The sequence below is a fragment of the Nansenia antarctica genome (assembly GCF_963989245.1).
Source record: "Nansenia antarctica genome assembly, chromosome: 5".
Classification (NCBI taxonomy): Eukaryota; Metazoa; Chordata; class Actinopteri; order Argentiniformes; family Microstomatidae; genus Nansenia; species Nansenia antarctica.
Genome location: NC_137690.1, coordinates 68837773 through 68857091, shown reverse-complemented (window position 1 = coordinate 68857091; position 19319 = coordinate 68837773). Strand labels below are relative to the sequence as shown.

General features: G+C 43.2%; 2 protein-coding genes across 2 annotated transcripts in view; both read right to left on the bottom strand.

The window, feature by feature from the left end:
- Positions 1-505: 505 nt before the first annotated feature.
- On the bottom strand, positions 506-9326 carry scamp2l (secretory carrier membrane protein 2, like). Its single transcript, XM_080530909.1, has 9 exons — positions 9215-9326; positions 8583-8657; positions 8066-8152; positions 6277-6397; positions 5817-5945; positions 5082-5241; positions 4802-4903; positions 3897-4014; positions 506-3141 (listed from the first exon to the last, which is right to left on the bottom strand). The coding sequence occupies exons 1-9, from the start codon at positions 9269-9271 to the stop codon at positions 2995-2997; spliced, it is 996 nt and encodes a 331-aa protein (XP_080387035.1). The 5' UTR covers positions 9272-9326; the 3' UTR covers positions 506-2994.
- Positions 9327-12126: 2800 nt separating this feature from the next.
- The window catches only part of myo9aa (myosin IXAa), a gene marked incomplete at both ends in the record, with an annotated part of 86736 nt that continues 79543 nt past the window's right edge, over positions 12127-19319 (bottom strand). The window contains 10 exons of the mRNA XM_080531886.1: positions 12127-12677; positions 13146-13288; positions 13521-13729; positions 15569-15692; positions 16214-16345; positions 16687-16792; positions 17103-17231; positions 17381-17573; positions 17921-17982; positions 18646-18757. Of these exons, the coding sequence (XP_080388012.1) occupies positions 12127-12677; positions 13146-13288; positions 13521-13729; positions 15569-15692; positions 16214-16345; positions 16687-16792; positions 17103-17231; positions 17381-17573; positions 17921-17982; positions 18646-18757 (1761 nt within the window). The remainder of the gene's footprint in view (positions 12678-13145; positions 13289-13520; positions 13730-15568; positions 15693-16213; positions 16346-16686; positions 16793-17102; positions 17232-17380; positions 17574-17920; positions 17983-18645; positions 18758-19319) is intronic.

The following is a 19319-nucleotide window of genomic DNA, read 5'->3' as shown; positions in this document are numbered from 1 at the left end:
TCTGGTTACGAAACAATGGAGTCATGTACCCAGTGTCGGGATCGAGAAAGGCCAAGCGTTGATTGAGTCAAACTCCATGGTTACAAATACCCAACTGGTAATATTCATGTGTAACACTAACTGTAAAATATTGTCATATTTTAAATGCTTATTATAGCTTCAAAACTATAGTATCAAAGTATCAAAATAGCTGTATTCAGGTAAATTAAGTTGAGGCGTTCTAAATGTGGGTTGGTGTGTATTGAACATTTTTGGATCAGTAGCATTTGAATTCTATGGTCATTGGGCTACTTTTTATTCTTTTTGTAATCTTTTTTAACCTACCCCAGTTTGTTTTCAGACAGATCAATGTGGACGTGTAGCCTTGCTATCTGTTGTAAGACAATGAAGTAGGCTTAGATAATGAACCACAGAATATTTGAAAGAGCAAGAACAAATCAATTTATTGAATAGTAATGGTAACAATAAATCTATACATTACCACAAGGAAACATCATTAAAACCCCCCAACAAAGTAACATCTTTGTAACATGTCAGAAATATGTACAGTATAACATTCATTAACACAATCAGATTGGACTATGCTAAAAAGAAGCTCTCCCATGAACCATCCATCTGCTAGATTAATAACACAACAAAGGGCTTAGCCTACCCAATCAGAGGAAACTGAAAACTGAGAGAAAAACTAAATTCTGAATACACAGACAAAATTAATAATGCGGCTGATCAATAAGCAGAAGTCAGTCATATCAGTAAACCAGTGTAACCAACGTGCAACAGACACACACAGAGGGTAACATATTCCGGAAATACAGTGAAAGGTTCAGTTGTATGACAGCATATCCAGTAAAGTAACTTTTTTTTAAAAGTGTCTGGCAAACATACATTCAAAAACACATGGTCACTTCTAATGCGGTTAGTAAAAGCAATCATTTAAATATAATTTATTGTATCGTTGATCGTTTCTGTATTAGAAAACTTGCTCTTTTCCCGGTTACTTGGTACACTGCAATCTCTAGAGTTACCATAAGAACATTACTTAAGGCAGATAGCTCCAATCCTACTATTCATCAATACATTAATTAATTAAATTAGTTAAGCCTTATTTTGTTCTGTCAGCTCATTAATTTATTAATTAACTCACTCACGCACTAAATACATTCACTTTTCCAACAATTCCCAGCATGCCATAAGGCCAACATTGAGTCAATATCGACGTTATCATAGAAGAAGGTCAAACAAAAAAAAGTGTTCTAATACCCAGGGTTCACTACGCATGTCTGGAAAAGTATGGAATAAAATATTGACAATTTCCAGACCTGGAAAAGTATGGAAAAGCAAAACAATAAAATATTCTGGAAAAGACATACCGGTACGTTATTTCAGACCGATGCCATATTCGTACCAGAGTTGTGAATTGTACAGCCTTAAGTCATGAAGCACACATTGTAGACAGATGTGCCAAAGCACAAACCCAGATGAACGGAGCAGTCTGAAAATGTACATCTGAATGTCTGGGATCTTGAAATGGAAAATGTGTAGGAACCCCTGTATGCACACATGACCGCGTCAGATATGTGGACGTATTCAGACATTCATGCAGTTTGGTCCCTTTCAAACTGTTTTGCTAGGGTCATCATACCTGATCCATTCAACCTGCTGCTCGCTTACCCAATAAAACTCCATATTCTAGTGATTACAATGTAACTATAACAATCGACCGACATCGCAGCTTAGGTGTGAGTTACAAGCAACAATTCCCATTTAGTGTAACCATTATCTTCAATCGACCTCTACAGATGCCTTTGTCGTACTTCATGTATTCCAAGAGAACAGTCAAAAAACAAAAAAAAACTAAAACTAAATAAATGTAAATGAAAAAGACCTTCATCCCTTCAACAATATATTGTCATCAGAACCACAAATACAAAATGGATACTTCCAAAAAATGAAAATGCCACCTGCGGCACTCTCCTAAATAGTGAGCTGTACATTCTGTCATGTAATTCCTTCAGTAGTAACACGTTCTGTTCTGTTCTGTTCTGTTCTGCTATTACAGTGTTTCTACTTCTCTTCTACCCTTCAATCCAAAACCATCTCTTCTATTTTCCACCCAAACCATTGAGGAGGCGTCCTGAGGGGAGGACCTGAGTGTCTGGACAGGGCAGTAGAATAAGGTGAAAGAGTATTATGGTATGTAGTAAAAAGTACAGGAATGTCTGAGGGCAGAGCCATAGAGTTACAGAGTTAGTCAAGGTTAGAAATGTTACCACTGTAGAAATGAACAAACATTTGGTTGTCCCCAGTGTGGTCATGTAGCTAACAAATGACCTGTCGTTTTTATTTTATTTTATTTTTTAATAGCGTATTGTCTTAGAATGTACGGTCGTAACCTGGGGTCGTATTACAGAAACGTCCTAAATTGCATATCCTTATCTTAACTTCGGACTTATGATAGGGAGTTTCTGTAATACGGCCCCTGGAGGACAGTTACCTAATCTCTGTATCTCTATGGCTCTGGTTGGAGGATACCAGTCTGGTTCAGCCTTCTTAGCCAGTTCTGTTCTTTCAACCAGGGGCACGGTTGCACAGTTGGCCGTCGCTGCCACGTGGCCATGTTCCAATACTCTTCAATGGCCTTTTTCCTCATCGCTCCTGTGTTCCCACTGAGCGAAAAATAACTAGACAGACTGAGAGCAATATGCCTGGGGAACTGTTTACCGTAGTCTTCCAATTGTGGACTGTACGATGCTGGATTCTCTTTGACCGTTTTAAATGTCTTTCCTCCATGTAATCACATCACACAATTTGGATTCAGAAGACTACTTTTTTTGATGTCAGGTGAATGAATACACAAGCTTCACCTACAAAACGAACGAGGAAAGGAGGCCATTGAAGAGTATTGGAATGCGATCAGACTGGTATCGTGGCTTTTGGAGAGAGTATCCAAGAAGGGGTTTAGCAGCATGGCTCTGCCTCTGCTGTCCTCGTTCGCTAGTTCCTCTGGAAGGCTCCTTGGGCAGCAGAGGAGGCTGCGCTGGCCGCAGCACTCTGGAAGGTTCTGTTGGTGAGGACTCCCTGGGAGAACTCTGTCTGGGCCTTGTTGAAGCTGGCGCCTGTCCTCCGGTACTTGGAGTGAACCTACAGTAGTGAAGGGAGGAAAGGGGAGTCGGCAACATCGATATGATAATCACATCTTATCATATACAGTGGGGTGCACAAATGTGGGCACCCCTGGTTTAAATGTCTGTCACAATTGATCTCCAAGTGATTGAAAGCAAACCTGAACACTAAATGCTACAGAGTTAAACATGACACCTTTCTGCAAATTGTCTGTCTACTGAGAGTCTTTATTGTAACCAATAGTCCTGGGTGCATGATGATGCAATATACAGTAGTTACATAACATGGCACCTTATCGCCCTTTTCTATCAGGTGTCAAATTGCATTACATTGTGTAGAGGGGTGAATTATCTCATTCAACATAGAGGTGTGGTGCTCTGAACTTGGTGGTTGAATGTGTGAATGACCACCATTCAAAACTCCATCCAAGTAATATTTAAGAGAGATTAACTCGACACTCAGCACTCGAGTTGAGGGGGGGGAATAAAAAACTGTAAAAATCATCCCCCTTTTAAAACTGCCATCCCCCCTTTCCATCCCTTATGTAATTTTATCAATGAACGTGGTATTACTGCTATTCCAACATTTAGTTTTGCGCATATTTAGTAAAATACTGTGGGCGAGGATGGGGTACGCACATATGCAATGGCATTTTTACCAAGTCACTGACACTGAAGTCACTGACGCTGTGGGGATGCTAAAAGTCCCCATATGATAAAATCCACCTTCCCCCCTGATTTTCTTTTACAACTTGAGTACTGTCGACACTGTACCATTTTCAGTAGGATGACCGCCATGACGGCGTTCACAGTGAAGAAGCCAGCCACCACCATCATGACCACGGCCACGGCGATGTTGGTCCCGATCATGGAGATGGACGAGATCCATCCACTGGAAAACAACCCAAGAAATGTAGATGATTGTGTCACCTCACATTATTATCATAATATAATAATAAATAATAATAATACATTAGACTTATATAGCGCTTTTCTAGACACTCAAAGACGCTTTACAAACTGACAAGATCGAGTAGTACTAATAAAAAGACACAAAAAATAAATAAAAGAAGTATAGGGGCCTAATTAAGGTAGTGCTGGGGACACATGGGAAGGGGAGGGGGAGAGGGTTAACTGGTGAAGGAGAGCTTGAAGAGGTGGGTTTTGAGCGCCTGTTTAAATGTTGGGAGGGTGTTGGCCTGTCAATATACAACCTTTCATGGTATAATAAAATGTTTGCATGGCCTGTACTCAAGTAAAGAGGATTAAAGCTTATTAAAAAAACTGCCAACATGAAAAAAACGAAATGAACACTCAAGATGCCCACGACAATGATGATCAAGAGAAGCATAGGCAAAGGTTTATGTGGATAAGAACTTGGGAGGAGAGCCAAGCCTACGTTTACAAAAGAGTGAGTGAGATCACTGATCTGAGGACCCCCCGACCCAGAGAGAGTGAAAGAGGTGAAACGAATGCCACACACTTACAAAGGAGCCCCAGGACAAAGAGACACCACCAGATTAGGGCAGCAGGAGTCTGTCAAAGAGATGGACAGGATGCACACACACTCATACAGATGTGAAGAGAGAAACAAACAAAGACACAGTCCAATGCACCCATATGTGTACAAACAGATACCCACAAACACGCATACACACACACACTCACACATCACTGACCTGTTTCCCCAATTGGGGATCCCCACACACTGGATGACGTACACAGCAACTTGGAAGAAGAAAACAAAGAAGAAGAAAAAGAAACTGAAGGAACTGTCTGACCTGATGAGAGAGAAAAAGGAGAAGATCAATTAATCACTCGATTCTTATGACAACTGAAATTGAAATCACTCATAAATACTAGTATAGCTATTTGGGTCGAGCAAAAACAACACGTCACCATTTTTATCTACATTAACAAACGAACACAGAAAAAACACATTGAGAGAAAAGCACTTGCCTGAAGGCCTTGTAGACTGGCCTGTACCAACAGACGAAGGAGACAGGGGTGAAGAGGATGAACCAGAGGATGGACAGACCAAAGTCCACCCCGTTACTAGAGTTGGCAGTGAAATAGGCCAAGCAGGCCAGGACATTCAGGAACAGAGTGGCACTGTGAACTGGAGAGGGAAATGAATGAATGGCATGCTCCAGGAACAACATTAGCATACCATTTGGACCGCATGGACAATAAATTGCTTCATTCAGAGTGGAATGCTGGTATGGATATTTGAACAGAACCGATGTGTCATTAAGAGAGTGCTGATCGGTGAATGTCATTGATGACATATGACAACCTCAGGTCCATCCAATCATACAAAAGAGAAATGTCCAGAATATATGTCTTTTGTTCAAAAAACAACAACAAAAACAATGAGTGTGGACCCTCCACTATTTTCACTTTCATTCATGGACTGCACTTATATAGCGCCTTATTCCAAAGCGCTTTACAATGGCCTCTCATTCACCCATTCACACACACATTCACAAACCAATGGCGGCGCTCACTGGGAGCAATTTGGGGTTCAGTGTCTTGCCCAAGGACACTCCGACATGTGGCCAGCCGGGGCTCGAACCGCCGATCTGCCAACCTTGCGATCATTAGACAGCGGCTCTACCTCCTGCACCACAGCCGCCCCAGTAGTAACCAGTAGCAACCAGTAGTGGGTGAGCATGCATGGTGTGGCCTACATACACATCCATAAGTAGTACATCCTCTTGCAGATCTTCTGGTACTCCTCGGGGATGTCCTCGTTAAAGTCCTGGTAGAAGCATGGCTTTATGGGGGAAAACTTGGGGAATGGAGGCCAGTTGTTTTCTCGAGCTGTCAAAGAAAGTAAGGTACTTTTTAACTTACTGTCACTAACATAAGGCTAGGTCATGTATTTAAGCAATAACATACTGTTCATAGCAACTTAGTAGAGATTAAACATAAGGGTGTTTCATTAAAAGCAGATAATAATTCAGTCACTCTGAATTCAGTCAGGGGCACTAAGTCCTGTAAGAGATATTTATAGGACTATCAACTGACATCGATGACATACAGTATAATAAGACATCCATTGATTGAACATTATACAATTGAAGAACAACAGCAGCCTGTATCCAAAAGATGCTTTCAGGACCACTGTGCCCAGGACAGTACTGTGTCTCACCAAGGGGATTCGCGGCACTCCTGTTCTGAATCTCCTTCTCTTTCCTCTCCAGTTCAGCTGCTTTCCTCTCCAGCTCCTCCTGTTGTTTGAGGAGGTTAGACTGGGCTGTGGCCACCGCAACCTGCTAGACAAGAGGGAGGCAGAAGTGCCTTAGTCAGAATGTAGTCTGGAAACGTACTGCCGAAAAACACCCATCCTGATTTTCTTCCAAATAGCTAATATAAGCGTTGTGATACATTAATGTACAGTTTCTCTTTTTCTTTCCTGATTAAATTAGGAGTTTGGATTTCTTTAACCAAACCTGTATTTGTGCATGTTGTAGAAGGGTAGACTTCTGTGATTTTGCTTAGTTTCAAGAAACGTATGGGCTACAACGATACCCCCGTCGGTTGACAATGGAAGAAATGGGCGCAAAGTGCAAAGCCCTCAAATACGTCCTTTTTGAAACTGCAAAGCTCCCAGTTTACTGTAGTAACGCATGTCTTTAGACGTTGTACATTTAAACTATTGTGGCAGTGTTATATTCCATTTTGTAGGACTCGGTTGATACTTCACTATGTTTCCTCTTCCGTTCTCCCTACTGCTCGAGTCGAATAAAATGGAATATAAATTGTTTTTATGTACATCTAAAGACCTGCATCACTATACTGGGAGTTTGCATGAGGGTATTGCTGGTCCCCAAAGTTTCTCAAAACCCAGCGAAATATTATTTATTAATACAATTATTTATTAAAAACCATCTGAACAAAACGAGCGTTTCGGTTTTGCAGACATCTCTGAATTATTTTGTCTCCAAGTCAAACATTTGAAATGAATTAGCTATGGGACAGCCAATTTAAACGCTAATCAATTGCACAAGAAACTGTAAGCCTATATGCTACACAATGCCTATATTAGCTGTTTGAAAAAATCCAGATGGGAAAATGAATGATTTTCAGCTTGAGCTGAAATAAGTTCAGTGAAGTACATTCTGATGGCAGCTTCCAGCTGAGTTACAATGTCATCTTCACCTAACATGGGGATTGGGGAACAACAACACTTTCCCTGTGCAGAAAAAAATTGCAATACCAAAATAGAAAAGACTTGCTGGTAAGCCTTGATTTTAGACCCGTTTTAGCTGGTATTTACCGTTTTTTGTTGTTGTTTTTTTTTACAAAGAAACTATTTGGTAACAAGGCTTACTTTCTATAACTAATCTCAATAAATTAAGCACTACCTGGTACTACAGTAAAAGGCACATAGTGGTGGTTAAGTGTAATTAATATGCAATTATCCAGAAATAACACTTTTACTCAGTACTTTCAAAGTAAGTTCGGCAACTGACAAGTTGCTGTAGTTAGACGCACACAACTGGAATTCATCATGCCAGATCCATCCAACTTAGCATTCTACTTCTAACCCAAAACACTGTTTAGTAGAATAAACTGTAACCAGAATGCAAATATCCTGTAGAAAACCAAATATTTTTCAAAGACTCTTGTCTGCAAAGAGATTTGAATAGGAAGTGCCTCAAGCCATCTCTGAACTTTCTTTTCATTGTTTCCGATCCGATTAAACTAATTTAATAGTTTTAAATAGTTTAAATCCAAAATAATCATGTGTTATTAATAAACGTATTATATAATACCATCTCCTCATGTGGTCAGGTTAACCCCTTATAACCACACTGTGAACTCAAATGTGTGTTTTTAATCCATCATAGGGCTCATAGAAATAGTTACGGTAAATAAGTGTCCAAGTAACAAGTCCCTTTCTAATTAATTATTTAGTGGAGGTCTGAGTCACGTACTTGTGGCGTGGGCTCCACAGAGGTCTGAAGTACCGCTGGTTGAGAGGATGCAGCAGAAATGGGGACAGTGGTTCCAGTGGTGTTCCCCTAAAACAGAGAGGAAAACACATACACACACTTGACGTTATTCCCACAACGATGATACTAAGACAGACTTACAGTATATGAACACTGAATGAACACCAGGCCAATGTATGAATAATGTTTACAGTAGGCTACAACAAATCGTGACGTTAGAATTATAAGGTTCTATCTCCATTTTTGTCAAAATGTAGTTTTTTTTTTTACATAATCTGATCCATTAGGTGTTTGTTGTATTAATGCCTGTGTGGTGTTATTTTTTTTTAAATGTTGACATTTTTGAGTTAGTAATTCATAAAATACAAAGGTTCCATCTCACAAAACATAATCTTGGAATGTAAAAACGTTGACGCTCAATATCTCTGAACTACCCTAAACGGAGATAGAACCTTATCATTCTAAGCTCACGAAATCTAAAAAGTGGCGCTCTTCTTACCATGGCAGTAGCTGAGAACGGGTTGAATTCCTCGATGCTCTCAATCCCACTGGTGGCCTGAGTGACTGAGGCATCCTGGATGACGGACAACAATAATATAGAATATTATTATTATTATTCAACAATATTCAATTCACAGTAGCCAATCAGGATGGGAGTTTTAGAGTTTTAGCATATAAATACCAAGCTCTTGCCTCAGATGGAAGTCGTGGCTAAGCTATTAATACAATTAATAAGGTACACTTTTGAATCCAGTATAAACCATTTGGACATGGTGAACTTGCAGGAATAAAACATATTGACAGTCATTTACACATTATTCGTTTTAGTGTGTTTATTAAAAGGTTTTTGATGTCACCTAGGCCTACCTGAGAAGTGAGGCTTGACTAGCACACCTTACACGTGTCACCTGATTGGACTACCGAATCTTTTGACGAAAGCAATTGGCTCACAAACATGTCCATCAGCACTACGTTGTCAATTCAGCAGGAGGAAGTCGACATCGATGCCCAACCCAGTAACCAACCAAACAGGTTTGGGTTGCGGCATATCTTTTTACAGCCTTCACAAGAAGGGAAACAATGTCAAGACGCATGAAGGGTCTTACACGATGTTCTAAATGAGCTTCTTACCTGGAACGGGTTGACATCCACCGGGTCTACAAAGGGGTTGCTGTCAAATCCCGACATGTTGAGATAATTGGTGTTCTCTTGCAGGTAAACAAGACGACAGCTCGTGCCTCCCCTCTGGTAGCTCCTCTGTTGACAGCGCTGACAGCGTTCTTGTGCGCATGCGCGGCAGGATTACGCACACTGCGTCATCTGGGGGGCAGTCTTGAGCTGCTAATAATAAAGTCTTATGGTCTCGAGTCATTTGTAATCTATTTATTTTTATTTTTTAGGAATAAGGTCAAATGTGTTTTGAAATGTGTGACATTCTCGTGACCACCTTCACCGCAGTCATCCGTCTTAGAGCTGGATTACAGCTCATTTAATTTGAATGAATGAATGAATGAATGGTCTTTATTGTCATTGATATAGTACAGGTACCAAACAACGAAATTTGGGAGGGGGGGCTCCCTTGGTGCTAGGAAAAAAAAATAAAAAACAAGAAGGGAAAAGAGCTGGTTTACATAAATAAAGGCTATGTACACTATCCACTATACTATACTATACAAATAAAACGAAATTTCAGAGAAGCGTGCCCTGAAACTACATAGGCCTAACTACTATATTCGTCAATTTAAAAGAATATATATATATATGTTACGGTACATGTGGGAAAACTAGGGTTAGGGTTAGGTGCTACGTCGATTTGGTACATGCTGGCATGTCTAACCCTACCCCTACCCCTAACCCTAACCTTAACCCTAGCACCTAACCCTAGTTATCCCACATGTACCGTTTTCCCACATGTACCGTAACATATATATGTAATATTTAGTTTTACATATACCATGTGCAGAGCTGAATCTCTGCCTATAATATTGGTCCTCTTATGGCCCACAGTAGGCACTGGGCTGCGATACTTCATCTGGACAAGAAAGAAAATCTTACATTAACAATGTCTGAGCATCTTTACAGTTTGATGGCCCACATGACTGGCTACCATGTCATATTATAATAGTTTCTCTTCATCTACTGTGCCTGAGTGTATTTTGAGAATGAGAGACAGGACGGCACTGTACATTGTGCGTTAAATACACCTTTACCTTAGGTTCTGAACATTGAAGCTATGACTATGTCTTTTTAGTCTAAAGCTGCGGTTACAGAGCTTATGGAGTTTCATGGTCCCTTTGCTTGTAGTCCTTTTCACCATTCTTCCTTCCATTCCATGCATTACAAGGAGCCCGTCCTCCGATTTCTACCTCGCCTGGTTCAAGGCAGGCACACTGGCACAGCAGGCAAGACGTATACTGTATCGGTGGAGATGCCACACACCGGCACACAGTGAGCATTTGGACAAGAGCACAGCAGTCCTGGGCTTCACTAACTGACTGAGAAATGCAAGTGTGAAGAAGCTCCGTCCATGTAACCTGTAGACCATTTTCACAACGTTGGACAATAATGTGTTTTTGTCATGTGATTTACCAGTAATCATGAGCGCATCCGATCTAGGCCCACATTGAAGTTCTGTTCTTGAAATCAACTGTTCAATAAACTAGCTTCAATCTCTAAATACCTGAATTGAAGCATACCATGACTGTTACACTAAGTGTGAGGTGTTTCTACAGTTCCCCCCCCCCCCACCCACCCACTCAAATACACCACGTCATAAATAACGACAGAAGACAAGAAAGTTCAAGTCCTTGTTTGGTTGCTATTAAGTGAACACTGATATCTTAGAAAGACAAGGATTTGGGGGGGTAACATGTATCCAGAGAGAGAGGAGGCATTTTTGACCACTACATATTATTCTGTACATTACAATTGTTGTATGGCTGTTAAGCAGTGAATGCAGTGATTATTTTTTTTATACACATCTGACATTCTTTACAGAGCTGGGATCCCCTTGGCTCAAATACACACCAGCTGACTTGGTCCCTTTGATGGCGGTATCTCCCTCATGAGAGGGAAAAAAGCAGCACAAACTTTAAACACATGAAGTGGTTTTTCTCAGACACACGCGAGCGCACGCACGCACACACACACACACACACACACACAAACATGCGTGTGAGCACACATGCGCGCACACACACGCTCACACAGACAGTCACGCACACACACACACACAGCCATCGCCTTAATCCCATAACATGTCTCTCCAAGATACTTAAGCAAAAGATAAATATTTGACTTCAACTACCCAGCAATTACTGGTGTTCCGGCTTTGTACAGTATTTATACCTGTATAATATAGTTATATAGATTTATACTTTCCATGAAAATTAAAATTTATTAAATAGGCGTAAAGGGAGAAAAAAAAATACATTTGTAATAATAGAGCAACCACTGCTTACATTGATTGTTATGAACTGTAAACTTTTAAAGCAGCCAATGATTGAGAGCTCGTCAAGTTCACAGAGACTGCGCTGCTGTCAGTGGCTCGGTCGCCTGTTTCTTCCGTCATTCAGCCTCCCTCCACCAGGGGGCACTGAAGAGTCCTCATCCAGGTACCCCAACATTCCCTTTTCTCTGCCCTCCTGCTCCACACGTCCGCCGACCCCCGACCCCCACCCCCCCCCCCCCCCCCCCGGGACTGCGGCCCACCCGTGTAGAGGGACCATAGGGGGGGCGTGTGGCAGTTAAGGCCACAGGAGATGAGCACTTCTACCAGGTCTTCTTCTCCCACTACCAAGCCTCTCCCTCTCCCGCCTCTGGAGGTGGACACATAGTACACTACATGGCACTTGGGGGACAGTTTCTGCTCGATGCGGACTTTTAGACAAGGAAAGGATAAGCTGGAGTGCTTGTGGAGGGGGTGCGGGGCAGTCGCCTGCTCTGCTCTCCACTCCTACCCCCTCCCCCAGCCTCTCTCAGTCAGGGGTCGGGGGAGGGGTGATAGGGGGTTGGGCAGAGGTGCTTTGGTGTCCCAGTGTCCTTCATACCATGAACTCGTTGCTGCCGTATAACACCAGTTGCTGGGATAAGTCCGGTGGCTCCCTGCTGTGGCCTCCTCCGCCCTCGCGGGGGTGGGGGGGCCTCAGGGGCGAGTGCTTAGCCCCCTTCAGTTTCTGTTTGCCCTTCTCGGGGCTGAAGGTGCCTCGGCTGGTGAACTGAGGCCTCTCCTCGTATGCTCCTCCTTTCTGCTCCAGCGCGGCGGCAGAGGCGCTCTCCAGGCTGTCGCGTCGGGAGGAGGGCCCGTGCTGGGACAGGAACAAGCCCTGGGAGGAACCGGGAGCGGAACCAGCACCAGCACCGGATCCAGAGGACGGTGACTTAGAGCGGAAGCGGAAGCGCTGAGCGGCGGTGGCCGAGGAGGACGAGGAGGACGGGTGGAGGTGGTGGTGGGAGGAGGAGGAGAGGGAGGAGATGGTGGAGCACTGAGAGTCCACTGAGTCCAGGGATTCGGGCTGGCGGTGGAGGGCGCGGCGCCGGTGGCTCCTCCTCTCTGACTTCTTGGACCTGGCGGCGGCCTGCGCTGCTCCTCTCTCTGAGGAGGAGGAGGAGGAGTGGGGACACAAGGTCAGAGGTCATCACCATGGTCATCATCACCATCACCAACTATTATAGAATTCATCTTAAATTCTACTTTTATCAGGTTTCTTTTTCGTTATGACAAGATAACTATTATACAGTTGTATACATCTAGTTTTCCCAGTACAATTTCTTTTCGTTTGAAGTGTTTAAAAACAATTTAAAAAACATCAAATTCAAGCACTTTTCAAGCACCTTTCAAGGACTTTCAAGACTCAATTCCCTCAAATTCAAGGACCCAACACGGCATAGTTTGAGACAGATCTAGATGAGAATTTATATAATAGGAACTATCCGCTCACAGACAACAAAAACTTGTAAGACCTTGATTTCTTTTTCTCAAATTCACAAACTTTCAAGGATTTCAAGGACCCGTGTGGGAACCCTGCTGTATGCTCCTGTGTGATGTGTGACGACGCCGTACCAGAGAAGTCGGAGGTGGCTCCTTCGGAGTCTATGTTCAGGTTCTCGGAGCTGTCGGCCGTGCCGATGGACGCCTCGGACTCCAGGGTCTCGTCGTCCGACGCCCTCGGCTCCAGGCTCAGCATCTCAAAGGTCAGCTCCTCCCTGCAGACACGTTAGAGAGGTCAAACCACCAGTAATTCAGGATTTACTGTTTCTCACATTAGCATTAGACCCAGTTGAGTCTTAATCTTTAAAAAATATATAGGTTTTTGAATTGAACCATTACTTTTAAGTATTGGAACATCCCCCAAAAAACAGTGTGTGTAATGTAAGTAAGAAACGATGAATAAAATGAAGGTATGTCATTCGCGGCGTAACGACGAAAGTTCTTTACTTCTCTTTCTGCAAGCTCTCTATCTGTTCCGTCAGCACCCTCTCTTCCTGCTGCATCGCCACCTGCTGGTGCTCAGAAATCTCCGGCTCCAGCCCCGCCCCCTCCTCGCTCCCGCCTTCCTCCATCAACACGTCCGTCACCGACGGCAACCGCGGGCTCACCGGGGGCGAGGGCGTGTGGTAGCTGAGCCGCCGCATGTGGCCCTTGCCCTGCAAAGTGGAGAATCGGTGTTACGGTTAGCTAGTATTAGCATAGCATCATGTTAGCCTGTGTTGTGCACTCATGGTCCTGCCCTTTGACAAAGCATAGCAGCAAATTATCAATTGTCAGTTTTGACACGGTCCAACTGGTACAGCCATAACTACTGTAGACCTATAGTACTGCTTACCAATGAATAGCTGAAGACAGCTTGAGAAGTAACTAGGCCGTCTCTATCCACCACATTTACAGTCCGTCTATTGTCAGCCTATAGACCAGCACTCATGCACAATTCCTCAAATCTGACAATAAATCAGGGTCTATCCATTTTGTTTCCCGCAGTTAAGCTGTGCAGTCACAAAGCCTACCACCCAAAACACCACGACAAACACATGCTGCCCACTCTCACACATCTAACCACCACAGGGAACCACACCACAGCAGACAGCATATCCAATCACAATGTCATGTTGGATATGCTGTTGTTATGCTGTTGTTGTTACCTTTTTTGTTGTGTTTGGCTGCATGTTACAGAATTGGGGAGTGAAGGAGAACATACAACGTAAAAAAAAGAAGATGTTAAAGGCACTGTACTGGACATTTACCCTCTAAAAAAGCCTCCATATTATGCTACCTTGTGATCCATGTCTGTTTGTGTCTGTTTTGTTCAGTAATGGTAAACCTGATGACTTGTTCTTGCATGCCAAACAGCTGCTACTACAGGTTGATGAGAAAACCTTTGTTTAAGGTCAAGGTGAAGCAGCTGATTAGTCTCTGAAATGATGTTCTATAATAGACAGAGGCCATCATTTGAGAGGTGGGAGAAAGATTCAACAAGTAAACTAGTCATTAAAGAGCCTGATATTGACACAAGCTCAGGAGGAAATGAACTAAACACAATCTTATTTCTCAATTTAGGATTAAACTAATAGGGTGGCAGTTATGCTCCACAACACATTTTATAATATCTGTATACATGGAAAGTAGTTTTAGTTGGTAGTAAACATTAGCTACTGTAGATGTTGAAATAGAAATAATAAAATAATTTACAAAAATAAACATGAACAAGAAATATGACAGAGTAGCTTGTGAAATCATGGTAACATTTGGGTTGGAGCGCTGCCAAGCACGTAGACCATTGGCAAAACTCTGGCAGTATGCTTTGTCTGCGCTTCATTCTCCACGCACAGCATAGTCACAATCTAATTAGCAACAATGTGAATGTCTCGAACATTCATCCACAATAGACAGTTACAATATACAGTCTCACAAAATGGGAGGATATAAAGAGGGGGAGAGAGAGAGAGAGAGAACAGAGAGAGAGAGATAGAGAGAGACAGAAACAAAGAAACAGAAACAGAGAGAAACAAAGACAAAGTTCGATGGCCTCATGCTGAGGGATTGAAGGAAACAGAGGAGGTAGGCATGACGAGCAGTGGTCGTCGGAAAAACAAAAATGGCCGCCAAATGACAGGCTGGGGTTGGGTTAAAGTTGATTACAGTGAGTGGATACATACCGGAACTGTACTGCGGGTTATGCTTATGAATCTAACAGCAATTGCTACAGGTTTCTGTATTAGGGAAAGGAATAGGGAAGGAAATGGAAGGAAGGAAGGGAAATGGAAAGGAATGAAAGGGAAGAGAAGGAGTGGCAGAGATTTGGGAGAGGACAAAAACAGGATTAGTTTGAGGAAGGAAAGCAAGGAGTAGTGAGGGAGAGTGTTAAAAAGGACAGGTAGGTTAGTGTGAAGTCTCAGAGTTAAGACACAGTGGAAACCAACTAGTCCTAATTAGGTTCAGTTTACAGGGTAACGATGACTGTGGATATTGTCATTAACCTTTGACCTTACCATTGACCTCCGGATGAGGGTCAGTCTGCACTTGGCTTTGTTCTCTGCGAACTCCAGGCTGTTGATGTCCTTTAGTCTGGCCCTGTACTTATTCATCTGTTCCCCGATGATCAGCTCCACACACCTACACACACACAGACAGCCACATCAAAGGGTGAGTAAATCATGTTACAGTATCATTGGTAAGTGACGATTCCATAAATATCATACTGAATTGAAATACAGGGTATTGAAGTTTTTAAGTAGATCCCTTCTGGAAAGAAAAAAAAGACGGATGGAAAGTTAACACTAGAACAGCCATGAGGGGTCATTTGAGTAAAGAACATTTTTATATCTTTGCACTTGATCAAATTTCAGGACCCTCCTTCATGACTTGTCCTAGATATGTGCGTTCTACCACCCAGTACATTTTCAAAATCACATCAGGATAACCTTATATAAAGCTATTTTGATGTTTTTCTGTGTAGGAAGCAGGCTAATTTACGAGCAGCCAACTAGTGGTCTTTGTGTGTAAATAGCAGCATAGCATTGTAAAGAGGGGGTCATTTGACCCCCGAGGGTTTAGTAGGTAAAAAAGGCACGGCTGTTCTGGTGTTAAGGTTCGCATCAGTAGTGCATCCCAGCAGGTGTGTACTGTGTTCTTACGCGGTGGTCTTGCCGATGTCCTGGACGCTCTGCAGTGGGTCGATGGTGTCAGGGCAGCGCAGGATACAGGGGGCGAACACGATGGCCAGGGCGTTGGCCGACATGCGGTTGGTGTCCTCCTGCAGGGCGATCCTGGAAACACACATCCCATAATGATAATCAGTGATATTCTGGGATTACTGTACTGGAAACATCAGGGGAGCTGTTTTCCCAGACTCCGGTGAAGTCTAATCCTAGACTAGAAAGCATCTTCAATGGAGATTTTCTATTGAGATTGAGATTTAGTCCAGGACTAGGCTTAATCTGTGTCTGGGAAACCGCCACAGGATCTTATCTGTGAGTAGGCTACTTCAAGTTTTTCTTTCATTGTCATAACCATAAAAAAGTGAAGAGGCACTAAGCACATCAAACGTGATTATCATTTATAACAGAATATAAACAGTAGTAAAGAGAGCAGGTAGAATGTCTCTTACCTGACGAGGTGGAAGATGAGTCGTTCTAGTGTGTTCAGGTGAGTTCTGCTGAGTTGGTCGACGATAGAGTACACCCCTCTGATCACCTCCTTCTTGTCCTGCAACGCTGCAATGACATCACAACGACATCACCACCCTGTACATTCACTCATTTATGTTCGTTTGACTCAAGTACCTACTTATCTGATATGAACAGTTACGTTTGAGTTTAAGGAATATCTTTTAATTTCATCCTTCTTGGATCTTTATCTTTATCTTTAATCGGATGTCAAATCTCCTGTTTTGGATCAAATGGGACTGACTGACATGGTTAAGAAGACCCACTGAGGACCTACAGAGTCGGAGTTCAACTAAATATGTGTGTTAAATGACACCAAAAACCATGTTTGAAACACAGCAAGGTTACGAGTATTTACCCATGGCACGTAGGAACTCGTCGTACAGTTCAAAGGTCATAAGAGGATTGGGAAGGTCTCGTAGCCACTGCTTGAAGACGCTTGCGATGACGTGGATGTTGTAGTCGTCCAGATTCATGTTGGTCATGTCTGTGGGGACAAACAACAACACAGCAGGGGCAATTCATAAAAACATCCCAGGTCGCGGCGTGTGTGTGGGCGCTTCGCCATAGAACTAAAATGATCCGTGGCTTTTAGCTTCTAGCCATTAGCCTAGCCAGGTGTTCCCCTCCTCCTACCTGTGTCCAGTCCCTGCTTGAGCTCCTTGATCTTATTGGTGGAGCCAGACTTCCTGAAGATGCCCTCTGTGTAGAGGCCGTGCATCTCGATGTAGTTGATGAGCTTCTCCACCACTAGTGGCACTGTCCTCTCATCGCTGGTCAGACGGGAGACCTCCACACCAAACTGCCTGGACGACAGCTCTGGGTCGTACTGTTCACACAGGCAGACATGCACGCACACACACACACGCACACGCAGGCACCGCCAGACACACACACACACGCACACACACACACACACACACACACACACACACACACACACACACACACACACACACACACACACACAGGAGATAAACACACAAGAATAGTTCAGTAAATAAACACATTATTCTGAGGACTTAAACACGCGATTGTCAACAGCCTCCCCAAGTAAGCTCGAAACATTTTTTAAACCAGTGGGAACAATTTCTTCCCCAGTACCGACTGTGCTCTTCCAAATGACGTAAGGCAGAACACAACTGATTGTGTGTTGCCACAGTAGAGAAGCCTTACCTTCTTACTGCACTTGGTGGTCATCTTCAAGCAGCACTTCCTGTGGCAGGCGTAGCGGCACACTGGATACACACAACCAGAGAAACGCAAGTCACTCACCCCCGTTTCCCACCGAAAGACAATTTCTCCTCATCATTTAACCGACGGCAAAAAACAAACTTTTGTGACTTTTGCTAACTGACGACAGAGATGAGAGACAAAGGCAACATTGGCTGGGGAGGGGAAAACATCCTTGAGAAAACTCCAGAGAGGGAGAGAGAGAGAGAGAGAGAGAGAGAGGGAGAGAGAGAGATGGAGAGAGAGAGGGAGATGGAGAGAGAGAGAGAGGGAGAGAGAGAGATGGAGAGATGGAGAGAGAGAGGGAGAGAGGGATATGGAGAGAGAGAGGGAGAGCCACAGACCCCAAGAGTCCAGTTGAAAACAATCTGATTAAGAATACGAAGGGGCGGGCGGGGCCGTGGATCAGGGCTGGGGAGAACAGATGGCTGCTGAAGGCAACGCGCCCACAAAGTGTGTGTCTGTGTGTGTGTGTGTGTGTGTACGTGTGTATAGTGTGTGTTTGAATGTGTGCACCAAAGAGTAAGACGGCAAGTGTTCTACATATGGGTGGGTGTTTTGAGGCTTTTTCCAAGGGCTCCTGGACATGTGTGTGTGTGTGTGTGTGTGTGTGTGTGTGTGTGTGTGTGTGTGTGTGTGTGTGTGTGTGTGGGACGATGATGACTCACATTTGCAGACACAGGCCCGGTCCATCATCCAGATTAGGGAGGAGCAGTATTCACAGTATGTGGGGATGCTGTACTGGGTGGCCTTAAAGATGTGGCCGTTGTGCTCCTCCACCTACGGGGAGCGGTAGAGCAGGGAGAGAAAGGGCTCATGTAATAATAATAATAATAATAATAATAGTAGTACATTAGACTTATATAGCGCTTTTCTAGACACTCAAAGACACTTAGAGTTGTGTTGTAGAGTTGAGTTGGGTTGTAGAGTTCATGTAGAGTTCATGTAGAGTTATGTAGAGTTAATCCAGGGACATATCACTTCACATTTTAATTAGTTTTAGAGTGGTCTATACTGGATCTATTTCTGATCTGATTTCTGATCTTTTTTTTCCTCCCCATCCAAAGAGCAGATAGGAAAAAACGTGTCTGGCCGACGGTTCGATATATATTTCCGGAGAGTAATAAAGTCGGCACAGTGCTTTCCACAGGGACTGCCCAACCAATCTGGTGACAAAGGGGTTTTAAACATGCTGTCTGAGGCGAAGGACCATGAAGAGGGTTACTACGACTTGACTAGGTCAAGTAATAATAATAATAATAATAATAATAATAATAATAATACAATAGACTTATATAGCGCTTTTCTAGACACAAAGACACTTTACAAACTGAAAAGATCG

What these genes read in the sequence shown, in the direction of transcription:
- scamp2l (XM_080530909.1), bottom strand. Translation starts at nt 9,271, where the DNA reads ATGTCGGGATTTGACAGCAACCCCTTTGTAGACCCGGTGGATGTCAAC. An exon ending in CGTTCTCAGCTACTGCCATG is followed by an intron (nt 8,153 to 8,582) that starts GTAAGAAGAGCG and finishes TCTCTGTTTTAG; the next exon opens with GGGAACACCACTGGAACCAC. An exon ending in CTGTGGAGCCCACGCCACAA is followed by an intron (nt 6,398 to 8,065) that starts GTACGTGACTCA and finishes CTTGTCTAGCAG; the next exon opens with GTTGCGGTGGCCACAGCCCA.